This window comes from Meleagris gallopavo, chromosome 9 (assembly GCF_905368555.1).
Source record: "Meleagris gallopavo chromosome 9, MGAL_WU_HG_1.1, whole genome shotgun sequence".
NCBI lineage: Eukaryota > Metazoa > Chordata > Aves > Galliformes > Phasianidae > Meleagris > Meleagris gallopavo.
This window is the reverse complement of record NC_139412.1, coordinates 15,296,437-15,309,025: the sequence shown is the minus strand read 5'-3', so window position 1 is coordinate 15,309,025 and position 12,589 is coordinate 15,296,437. Positions and strand designations below refer to the sequence as shown.

Here is a 12,589-nt window from a genome sequence, read left to right as displayed (position 1 = left end):
TATTTTTATCCGTTTCTAAACCTTAGCAAATATGAAGGTATGAAATATGGCACCTTAATTCATGCCGACTGTATTGTCAGGAGCGAGGCAGAAGGCCAAGCACTGTCAGTGCAACTAGGCATGAATTAATACACCATAATTCATGCACCAAAGTGCCTTATTGAGCTTATAAAATGCTATTTAAAAAAATATTTACATACGTTAATTAAATGGTGAGGATTATAAATTCCAATCAGAAAAACTGGGCTTCATCTTACTATCGAGTATGACTTTTTGCTTCGTTTTGAGTGCAAAGTTAATTTCCCCTTTGAGGAAATTGCCTGGGCTCAAACCTGGTGAGACTGCACTGTAGTGCTGATGATAAAACAGACCCTGGATGGGTGTACATCCTTCAGATCACTCAGACCATTACTGAAAATGGAGGAGCTGGGCAGAGGCTGAGGGGTGGCCAAAACTTGGTGTGTTGTTCAGGTCTCAGGCAGTATTTTACTGCTGTTGAGTTTCACCTAAGGAGGCGATGGCTGACTGCTGCCTGTATGAGACATGGTGCTCCTGTCACTCTTCATGCAGCTGTTCTAAATAAACACTCTTAGAGATTGCTATGCAGATTAGAAGATAGTCAAACCTTAATAATCTTAATAAAATGCTGCTAGCACCTAGGATTTCTGCAACTAAGTTAAGAAATGAGCTCTCTGAGCTTTGTCAGTTTTGTTCATAGGGGCTTTGGCAGTGTGCTTTGCCTAGCCCAGTTTTCTGTGCCACGACAAATCAGGACAGGCAGAATCCAGACAAAACAGAGCTGAAGAACTGGTAGAGATCCCAGGACAGCCACATAATGTCTGAAATGATGCTGACTTACTTTACTGTCCAGATTCGGGGTTGCTGTAGCCTCTTTAAAAATGAAGCTTTTGCTTGTCCCCTAACAGACAATCAGTTGAAATCTTTATTTGATTTATTAGCAATTAGGCCAATGCTGTAACTGTGATAAATGTGATGGAGCTTGGGCCTATTTCATTTCTCATTTTCCATTCAAAGAGGGACAGAAACTACTCAACACCTCTGAGTCATCAGCTAGAGTAGCTTAATGCTGACCTTAGTCATAAGCTTCTACAAAAGACAGAAGGGGGAAGTGGAAGGAATGAGACATTCCCACATCCGTGGAACAGATGTGAAACCCAATTCAAGGAAATATGGGGAATAGGAGATAACCAAAGCATCATGAAAAACAAGTAACTGGATGCAGCTAAAGGTAGTTAATGTTGAATTACACATCATCATTATTATAAAATTATTTGTTAAAAACATTTGAGAACCATTTGTGCTCTCAGGAGTAAGCTCAGAAGAGCCCGGCCAGCTAAAAAATGACTTTTTAATAAAATATTGCTGACGAAAATATTGCAAGGAGAATTCTAGATGTTAAATAAACATATTCTCCATCATGTAGAAACTACAGAGAGCCAGGAGTCATTATATACCCTCCTTGTAGACACATTTTCTATCATCCTCGTCATTACATTTAATAGGCCGGCTGTTAGAAAACTCTTGATGTTATCTATGCTCAAAGCCTTGAATACTAAAATGTTTAAATTTAAAGAATATTAGCAAAAAATGGAACAAAATCAAACACTCCTTATCTTTGCAGAAGTTTGCAGTTAAACCTAAATGCAAGCTTATTTAAATTAGTCTATCAAAACCAACATAAAATAGTCTAGGATTCATGATTCATTTTTCCAGAACAGTGATTATATCCTGTGGTACAGTTCACCCCTGTTACCTCAAAGCCTGGTTTCCATTTGACCAGTTACCAAACACCTTGGTTAGATCTTATTAAAAGTTTGATGACAAAGTTCAGAAAACTGAACAGGATGAATTGTTTTTAAACAGTCTTTTAAACCAAGAACTGTCTCTTCTCTGTCTCCTAGTCTCCCAGCACTACCCTTTTTTACATGGTGTTTTCTTTGTTCTGGCAAAAACTTCTTTTTCTCTCCTTTGTGCAGACTAGAGATTGTGTGGAGAACTTGGTTGTTAAGCCTTTTCCTTCTGGGACTTTCACAAGCCTATGACAAAATTCAGTTGTTTCTCCCAGGTATGTGGATATCACAGAAATGTCCAAGAAATGAATGCCCCTATAGTCATCCTCACCGTGGCCATTAAAGCCTGAACAGAACAGCATACACTGGGACTGATGAGTGCTCCTCCATAACCTCAAGGACTACAATAACTTCAATTTACTTCCTCAGATCTTCCTCAGATTTCACTTGGACAGGATATGGATAGAAATAATTATTACTGTAATTAATAGGGCTGTGGTACTTGTGCATTCTCACAACTTGATTTAATTAAGGCTTAAGCTCTTCTCAGGAAAAAAAAAAACAACAAAAACCTGTTCTAATGAGAAGTATTTAAAAAACTCTACTTTCCAAAGAAACCCCCAAATTAAAAACCTGATTGAAGGTCTGAATGCACTATAGAATAAGTACATTCAATTTACTTCCTTTCATCAGTGTACAAAGATACTGATCAGTTTAGCATAAAGGCAAATGGAAATGACCCTTCGGCTAAAATATAAAAACCTTGCACTTATAAGCTAGGAATTTTTCATTTTTATTAACCTTTTATTGTAAAATATATGAAATATGACATCATCTACAAGCAGGCTGGCAAATAATCTATAGTATTCAATAGCATTCTAGCGGCTACATCAATTAATTCTGATCAGTGCTTTCAGTCTGCAAAACATACACTCAGTCCACGCAGCACTTCCTGCTATGCCATGCAGTCATCAGCCTCAGTGTTTATTTATCTCATGTACTGAAATCCCTGACGTTTGCTCCTAAGGGTACACAGTGTCTCGGTGCCTCGTTCTCTCTTCCTAGTCTGCAATGCCGCTTTTGCAGGTGGACTGTAACACCTTACTGTATGTTACAGAAGTCTCGTTTCCAACATTTCAACATTAATTCTTTAAAAAAAAAAAAAAAAAAAAAGAAAGAAAAGAGACTTTACATTGCAATGTCAAAATGTTACATAGAAATGGGAGAAGTAACTTGCTGGAGCTGGAGGAGGCAAGGTTGGAGATGCGACGTGCTTTGGTACTGCCTTGTTCTCGGTGCACACCTTGTAACTATGGCAGCTTTTAAAGCTCAGGTATGCTAGAACCTCTAAAGCATGAGTTCTTGTGGGACTCTGAAGCCTTTATTTATTTCTTCACTGGTAAAACCCCAGTTTGCTTGTCTAGCTTTATCTATGATCATACAAGCATAACATGAAAACTGTATGACAGCCCTAGACAGCATCCCAGCTTGCAGGTTCAAACTTCTCCATCTCTGCTTGGTCATCAATTGATTTTAGGACCAATTAGTTGACAAAATCAACTGATTTGCTCCTTCAAAGGGAAAAAAAATCAAACGACCTTAAATGTGAATTTGATTAGCATTTACATTTATTAAATTTAGAGTTTCTCTATATCAGGATGTCTACAAATCAGGACTTTTCTAAGGGTATTTCCTTGAACGTGGTTCACATATTTGCATTACCATGTTTTACTCACCTGTGCCTTGTGTCTCTATTCCTAGTCAGACAGTCCGGTTCAGGTTTAAAAAAAAAAAAAAGACAAGAAATATTAATTCTCCAGAAAAGCTCTACTTTTTATCTGACTGCTGTACAGCAATAACAAAACACTGTTTATCCTGGCATTCAGTATCACTTCTTCCTCTCAAAATATGTTTCCCTTCTGCCACCCACCACCCGCACATTTTCAAGTTCATTCTGAACAACCAGCTCACAATTACATCACCTGCAAGGCTAGATAGTTAGATTTGTGTCTTCTAAGTAAGAGCATTTTAGTGGATCAGTGTCCAGAATCTTTCCTGCCTTTCTCCACATCCACATCTCCAAATCAGGAGTCATTAATACAGTCAAGTGGTCCTGCCTGAAACACATTGGTCTGCAGTGCCAATCTCGCTCAGCTGCTTAAACCCAGCCACATCCTGTTATTTGTGAAGAATGATTTAATTGCATTAATTTCAGCCATGGCAGGTATATCAGACCTATAGATCAGGCACTATGCATATCTGCTATTGAGTGGTGGTGGGAGTGAGTCTTAAAGAAAAGGAAAAAAAAAGCTTCCTGAAATTTCTAAACTTTCTGGGGGAGGAAATAATTGCATGAGAATCCCCATGAGAAGAAAGAACAGCTCTATTAACTCTGCACTTTGTAGAAATTCATTATGCAAACCCCATTCTAAAGGCCACTTACAATGCCCTTTTTTAACTTATGATTTTAAAGAATGCATAAGTTTTCTGATGACTGAGTTTCACTGTCAATGAGATGCGTGCTCAGGAGACAGCTAAATGCAGCTGTGTCTTTAAATCAAAAAGGACAAAGTCTCGCTGTAGTTTTCATAGGCGTATCACAGCCAGGATAGGGACACAAGCCAGAGCTAATCTCTTTTTACCTCAACTCTAATATGCCAATAGAGTTTCCAGAGGGAAAGATCCGTCTGACAAAATTGAAGTCTCCAATATACACACTCCCATCAGGCCCAGAAGTCAGAGCAACTGGGGCAAAGAGTTTGCTGTTGAGTGCAAGACCATTGCAGTTGGAGCAGGAGACACTCCTCTGGTGTCCATTGCCCATCACAGTGGAAATGACCGGTGGCTGCTGGGAAATGAACATGTTTTCACCATTTCCTTTGTGTACAATTCCTAGGCAGAAGGTGGGAGGGGATGTGAGAAAACAAGAGAAAACAAACAAACAAACAAACAAAGCAGATATAGAGCGCTTGAACTGTTCTGCAGTCTGGTATTTTGAAATCCTAGGGAAAAGCAGACCAGCAAAATAGCAACAGACATCAGATCTGTGAAAACTTCATCACGGGGCTCCATGAACCTCCTCTGATTTTGCTCAGTCCCAGGCTTCGCCATCACCATTTTGTCGATTAGTGGTTAGTGGCTATTTTAAAAGCCAACATCATGAGGAGAGCTCATGGTTGGTTAATGCTCTAACAAATTGACTGTTAATTGCAGTGCTATCCGATTTCTCAGGGATTACTACTTTAATATTCATTTTATTCATAAATTTTTATTAGGTAGCAGAGGAATTTCTGAGGCAGTTTGAATATTTAATTAAAGGAGATTAATGGGACGACTATGCATTTTTCACAAAGGAGCACTGAGTGGCAGTACAAAATCAATATTCACATTTAAATGCCAGTCCTTCATGGTATATAAAAATGGTGTGGCGTGCAGCAGAGCCAAGCTCGGGGTCACAGCACCGCGGCACCGACACATTTCTTACCAACAGGAGTGTGTTATGTTCTGCCATAAAGTTCAGAACAACTTGTCGGAGGATCAGTTATTTCAGCACTGCTCTGCAGCATATGGTGTTGAATTTTCCTGATCACTACGTTGGCAAGTACCAGACCCGCTACAATTATTTTCTCAAGTAGATATTTGCAGCACTTATTTTCAAATAACATAAAGAGTGACATATTCAATGACATACGACTGCAAAATGTTGGCTGTTTCTGAGCGAAAGATAGCTATTCTTAAAAATTTCCTATTTCCCTGAGAGAGCCCTACTTCATAAAGAACAGAGTGGCATAATTAAAGGAATAAACCCAAGGGAATGTACTTTCTGGAGGAATCTCACTGATACACCAGGAAACGAGAGACTGCAGTAAGGACACAAAACCTCCTCAGTGTTTTCCTGTGTGTGTGCTCCCTCTACCTGCTTTTCTTAAATTCTTCTACGTCTTGCAGTTAAGTCCAATTAAAACTTACTGTGTGTTGCCATAGATGTTTTGAAAAAGAATTCTATTAAAATACAATAAAATTCAGAACAATAAAGGACAGAATGCACGTGTTTATTTGAACGCTGGCTATTCTGGCTATAACAGAAAAAGGTATGTCGGCAATATGCCAGCAAAACAATGGCAATACCCTCCCTTATGCACTGGACAGAAATAGTGCTAAATGAAGATGCTGCCCTTTGTCTGAAATTAACAATGTAAAGGTAATCGTTCAACTGGCTCATACAAATTCCAGTAAATAATTAGGGCTCTCGGGAATGTTTTGCTGTCAATACATGTAAACGTGTACTTAATTGCAGGCTCTTGAGTTGCTGCTTTAATTTTAGCCAGCGCTGTGCTGTGCCGGGGCTAGAATTACCGTAAAGCATAAAGTCCCCTCAAAAGTAAATCAATACATCTGCCCATCAGAAGGAAATTCTAATTCAAAGAATACTCTGAAAAATCAGTTAATAGCACATTTATTTCTATTCATGAGATACCTGTGCCTCTACAAGGACCCTCTAGAGGAACCACTATTTACAGTATGTGTTCTCTTCTAGATTATGAGAAACGCCCTGAAGATCTTCCAAACTGACCAATGTTTAAACATCAAACTTAGGTCACGTCATGAATTGTAAATGATCAACTATCTGCACCAGAGGGAAGAAAAGTGGAAGAACAAGAGTTTACGATGGCTGAGGTGAGGCTGTGATCCTCAATGTGATGCAAAAATGCTCACATTTAAAAAGCTTGAGCTTGAGACAGCCGCATATTGGAATACATATTTCTCCTATCTACACTGCAGGAATCAGATATTTTCCTTTCTTTTTAAGATACTTACATTGGCACTAGAACACAGTTTTTAATTGGTATGGTTTCTGCATGTCAGTGCTTGTCCCTCCAAAGCTCAGGCTGTGCTATGAAGTGCAATCCTGTATAATTGCATCTATTTGTTTCCACAACTACTCTATTCTACTTGATTTATTTTGTAACATCTCTGAAAGGAATAGATTTGTGAGTGGGAGGGAAGCACAGCTACCTTGTCTCTAAGTATGAACAGCAGCAGATCTGCTGGAAGCAAGGCTCAGTGGCTGAACTTAAAAGTAAGCTCTTCTGGACCAGTTAACTCACTAAGCAAAACGGGTTTAGTCTGAAGACAAAACTGCAATTTCCAGTAGAGAATTTTTAGAAAAACATTTGTTATCTTTCAGTGTCATTTCTGTAGTTAATCCAGTGGCAGTGTTTCAAAACAGGATAAATTTCATGCTACTCAGAAGTGTAGCTCTCCATATGTACAGAAGGATGCTTTAATTACAAATGAAATTCTCAGTATCTTCATACTTGAGAAGGCTCCTCACGCTTTCTGTTTCACTCATGGTGGTATGGAGATAGGTCTGAACTGTACAGTTCTGAGTCTGAATCTTGCCCTTATTATAAGTACAGTTTACATATCTGAAATGGAAGAGCAGTCTGCTAGTTTCAGGATCAGAACTGTACTAGTTATTTTTAATCTTCTGAGTAATGCAGTTGACTATTTTGTTTTGTTGCTTCGATAGGAGCCTACAAACAGCTGTTAAGAGTGTACTAGCTATGATATAGAAATCTTTTTTTTCTGTTCTAATTGCTTTTCCAGTTCCTACATATATGTATGAGCCACGGACAAAGCCTCTACAATGAAGAGGAATGCTCAATGACAGAGCTGAGCCGTGGCTGGGCTCCATGCTCCTCACGACTGCACACACGTGCTTACACCCTGCCAGATGTGTCTCAGTAGCAGCAGATGAAGATGTCCAATGCTTTCCCCCTGACGTCAGCCCTCTTCATGGCCAGTGCTGCAGGAACACGTGAGGAAGAGGAGCAGCTATGGGAAGCTGGGGCAGTGTGCACAGCCTGTATGATTTCAGAGGAGGTGCTGTGTGGCTGACAGGTCGCTGCTCTCTGGTGCTTCTTGTGTCACACAGCTGGGATGGGGCCAGCAAGCAATTCATCCCAGTATATCCCACAGTCAGGAGTGCAATGGTTTAGCACTGTTTGCATTATTATTGTATATTTTACAAAATCTGAAAACGTTAGTGACTATAGGGGTGAATTACAGCAGGAAGCACCGCAGTTAGCAGATAGCCATATAAACTGGAGTTAGTGCCAGCAATTTAGTCTTGAAATTAAACTATGCAAGTGGTAAATTGGCACTAAGGAGGAGACTATAGGGCACACAGTTGGGGGCTGAGCTGACTGAGGTCAGATTTCTCTTTGTGTTAAATGTCAATAGCTGGCATTTAAAAGAGACAATCTATACAAACCAATAACACAGGGTATGAAAGAACTGCTGCTTAAAATGTCAAACTATTTTAAATCAAAACAGAAATCCAAATTATTTACAAACTAAATCTGACCTTTTGTATTTGGAATATTTATACTCTAGTTGCGCATTCAACAACAGAACTTGTAAAAACCTGACAGCCATACATCTGTGCATGAATCTTCATTATAGAAGTTTGCAGATGGAAATAGATTTCAGAGGAAAAACTCCCAGTTGGAGCAAATTGAGACAACTTGACTGAATCCAGTACTACGTTGGTTTCCATGAGCTGAAATCTGACCCCAAGTTTCCCAAGGAAAGCGAGATATCAGTTTATCTGCAAAATTGTATTTTCTCTGGTTGGCATAACTTGTATTAAATTATTGTTTTGATAGTTTTATTCCTTTTTACAGATGTTGAGGGTAAAAAAAAACCAACAAAACAACAAAGCAAAAAAGCAGGAATAAAATAAAAGCAATGATAAGATAGATTCAAGTCTCCATGTTTGAAGAATCTCCATGCAGCATTAACAGCGTGACGTCAAAAGTATTTACAGGATTTTTCTGGTGCTTTAAAAGGTGCTGGATTGCTTGTCCTGAAGAGCAACCTACTGTGCTTCTCCACAAAGAGGGCAACCACAAAAGCCTCTGCACATTGGACCGACCACCTATCATTCAAAAGTTCTGATTCCACATCTGCTCTGTCTCCCTCGATGTCTGTGGCCACCAGAGATACTGCTAATCAAGGTTGGTCGTAGGATGAATTACTTCACTTCACTGAGAATATAACATACACAAACTCACCTAAAATGTAATACTTCCTTACCAACAGTGTGAAAAGGAACCTAAATGAGCATGCCCTTTTCCCATGCAAATGACCAAAACGTGGTAGTGATCACTGGTTAGAGATTATTAGTCTTTAATACCTGGGAGCCAGAACATTTAAAATATCCTTTCAGATGGCATTTACAGTTCATTTCTCAAGAAAGGAGGGTGCACATTCAAGGAAAGAAGATTAAGTAGGAATACTGAATATCTGAACAATTAATTCCTTTAGAATTTGTTTTCTTCTTCTGCATGGCCAGTTAATAAAGGAACGACTTACCACTTTGCGGATTTAATACGTGGTGTTTGTTTATGGACCAGCCTCCCAGATTTGAAGCATCCACTTCAAAGCCTTGAAGAATTACTGTTCTTTTCTCCCACAGAATAAAATCAGGACATGTCTCATATTCATATCCCACTGACACTGCAAACAAATAATTAAAGATCTATCAGTCTATTTTTTTTTTCTCTGTGAACTACTATGTAATTTTTCTTTCCAGGTTTTGATATTCACCTGTGAAGTAACGATAGTACAGATTTACCTCTGCTTGATTGCTACTGTTAAGTAGTATTTCTTTTAAAGAATTTCAGTTATGGCTGAAATGGTATGATGGTTAGTACCATTTCAAAGCAGAGAAATGTTTGTATTATCAGTTATAGTTGTCTTAAGAACACTAATCTTTTCAACTATTATTTCTGCTAATTATCTGAGCAGTAGCCAAAAGAGAAAAACAAAATCCACATTAAAACACAATGAAGGGGCTTTGTTTGTTTGTTTGTTTGCTAGGTGTGAGAACATTGGTACCAAATTCTCAGAAATTAGATTTTTTTTTGAAATGCAGCATTCTTTAACATAACCTTGCTCTAAGGACTGCAGTTAGACAGAAATGGACCTCCAAACTGAAAATTATGCTATTCTGACAACAAATCCTAGATGCTTGCTGTAGGAAATACTGACATATTTTAGCCTTTCCAAAATAAAAATGTCTTCAAATAAATTTTAATATGAAATAAAAAATAATTTAAAAAACACAGTTTTCTGACATTTTCAGTCCTCTCACTTCTTCTATCTAGCAGCTCTGTACATTTTGCTTGAACCATACATAGTTATAATACCATCAAAATTCCATTATCGGATTCAATCATAACATTTTGATTAGTAGGGAGCATTTTTGTTTGTAAGATAAATGTTTCATGGGAAGCGGAAAGCCGTTCCTTACATCAGTTTCACTTGCCAGAGCTGCTTCATTATTTTAGCAGAAAGAACCTGGTTTTGTAGCTAAACTCTGGCTTGTAGAAATCACATCTCCTTAAGTACTGCTGATGTTTAAAACTACAGGTTTCAGTATTCTCCCATTTTTGAGTTACAGGAGCTCTTGTGACTAAAACCTGCACTCTTTCTAGGCGAGTCCATGCCTGTGTGCCCAGCTGTGTGTATGGAGCTTCTTCCAGAATGGCCACTGACCCCCTGTGCTGGGATGAGCCTTTAAGGCTCAGTAGCCAAACACACTATTTTCTAGGTGTTAATCCAGGGAGAAGACAAAGGGTAGATTTTTCCTATGAAGCAACCTCACACTTGTCACCTACATGTTAGCATCTTCGCCCCATTCACGCACTTAACACATCCAGTCCTGGGTCAGATGTGTACAGTTGAGAAAACGGAAGACCTATAAGGCAGAGTCACTCAGCCTAGCTAAGTGAATCATTACAGACCCCCACAGGACAGAGTTTCAGCTGCTGTGAGGTACCACGCTGATATTTAGGTCAAGGGAGGCGTAACAATCCATACCATCTGAGAATCTGTGCCAATGGATCCACGGTGGCACACTTAACATCGCTGTAGCTAACACTGCAAAGTGCACCTGCTATTCCCCCCTTACATCTGATGTTTCTGAGCTGTCAAGCACCCTCTAGAGACTATCATTCCCTTTCATAAAAGTTTCCCTGCTCACAGGTAGTGTGTAGCCGCCTTTTTGTCCTTTTCCATCAGCAACACCAAGACATGCACTCACTTGTGTGTCTACATAACTGTTTCTATGCATACATTAAGAATTTTTCAGACAGTTTATGCTCCAAAAAGAAATAATGGAATGATCTTAATGTAGGATGTCCCAAGCCATCTAAATGGAGCCACCAATGCTCCATACATTAAAATTTCCTATCAACTGTTTTGCATGTAAAATAATCAAGGTGAAGCATAAAAATTACAAAGGCAATCAAGTGGCTGTGCTTGAAAAGTAAGTATTTGTGTCTGGCAGCTTTTGAAAGATGCTGTGGTTTTTGTAAATGAAATGACAATCTCATTTTTAACCTCATTGTGGAGTGTTATTTTCTGGCCAACTTCATTTATAACTCTTTTATGAGGTGACTGAGATTTCACTGCACGAAGGAGAAGAATTGCAGTCGCTATCTTTTTGGACACTAACAGCCAGCAAGAGCAGTTGCAGTCTTAAAATGGATTTCAAAAGATTTACTGAAATCACCTGAACCAAAAATCTATTATTTTCACACAATTATATAGAAGAATCAAGAATAATTTGTTAGCCCCAGCATATACAGTTTCAGGGCTGCTGCTACTGTTCCAAAATAAACTTATAAAAACCTATGATATGATTAAGCACAACAGCAACCTCTACTTCAGCCTCTCCTGAAGTATTTGTACTTATCAGCATCTTACTTTGAACAATGAATATAACTCAACAGAAGTAACAAGTAGAACAATAAACGGAGGAGACCTAGGACTTGTCTGCTTGAGAGTTTATATTTGCATCCAGGAGTGTAAGTAAGTCGTAGCGCATCGCTTGTCCCCGCTGCAGGGGACGCAGTGTGAGACTGACCACATCAAAGGATTCACTGATGTTTCTATTGAGATCTTCCCTTTTCCTATGCTGAATTACAGCAGCATGCAAACTGTACCATGGAGGCTTGGTGTTAACATTCACATGATATTTTTTTACTTAGAACAAAAGGAACAAATCCTATTTTATCAGCTCTGCTGCTACTCGGAGAAAAGCAAGTGGTCTCTCATTAAAAAGACTTCTGGAATAGATAAATACCAACTAACATTTGCGCAACAAATTTAAACAAAACATTTTTGTGGTGAAATGTACTCAAAGCCATCCTTCCTGTAAACAATTCCATGATAATTTCTGTCAGTGACCTCAAAGAAGAATAAAGATGTTTATGGTAGTTATAAAACCAAATGCAGATGGTTATATTCCTGAGTTCCAGGACTTCAACCTGCTGCAATTTAATTTAATTAAAATAAAATCTGAACAGAATGCATTATTAAATATTGGTAATACACTGGCAGAGAAAATTATTTTGACAGAACTTATAATAACAGATGCAGATAAAGGCCCCTGAGTACTACAGATTAAAACTTTATTATAATCTAACAAGCATTCTAGCAGTTCTCTTAAAGATTTTTGATCCTATTTTGCAGGAAGCATGACTAAAAAGTAAGCAAAATAAAAAAAAATTGCACCCCAATTAAATGATTAAAAAGTTGCTATCCTGCACCATTTTGCGAGCCTTATTCATATTTAAACATAAGACTCATCTATTTCTAATTTGAGAACGTGTAACCACAGCACCATTTCATAAGACGTTACGTATTTGATTTCCAAACATCCAGGCATGTACTGGACTTGATCATAATAAGGTTCTTAAATGATG

At 38.5% G+C, this 12,589-nt stretch overlaps 1 protein-coding gene across 2 annotated transcripts in view; it reads right to left on the bottom strand.

The window, feature by feature from the left end:
• TENM1 (teneurin transmembrane protein 1) overlaps positions 1-12,589 on the bottom strand; it is a 232,556-nt gene that overhangs the window by 51,799 nt on the left and 168,168 nt on the right. For both annotated transcript variants that reach the window (XM_031554696.2, XM_085230595.1), the window contains 3 exons: positions 9,192-9,335; positions 4,454-4,703; positions 3,548-3,568 (listed from right to left, as the gene is read on the bottom strand). In XM_031554696.2, the coding sequence (XP_031410556.2) occupies positions 3,548-3,568; positions 4,454-4,703; positions 9,192-9,335 (415 nt within the window). The remainder of the gene's footprint in view (positions 1-3,547; positions 3,569-4,453; positions 4,704-9,191; positions 9,336-12,589) is intronic.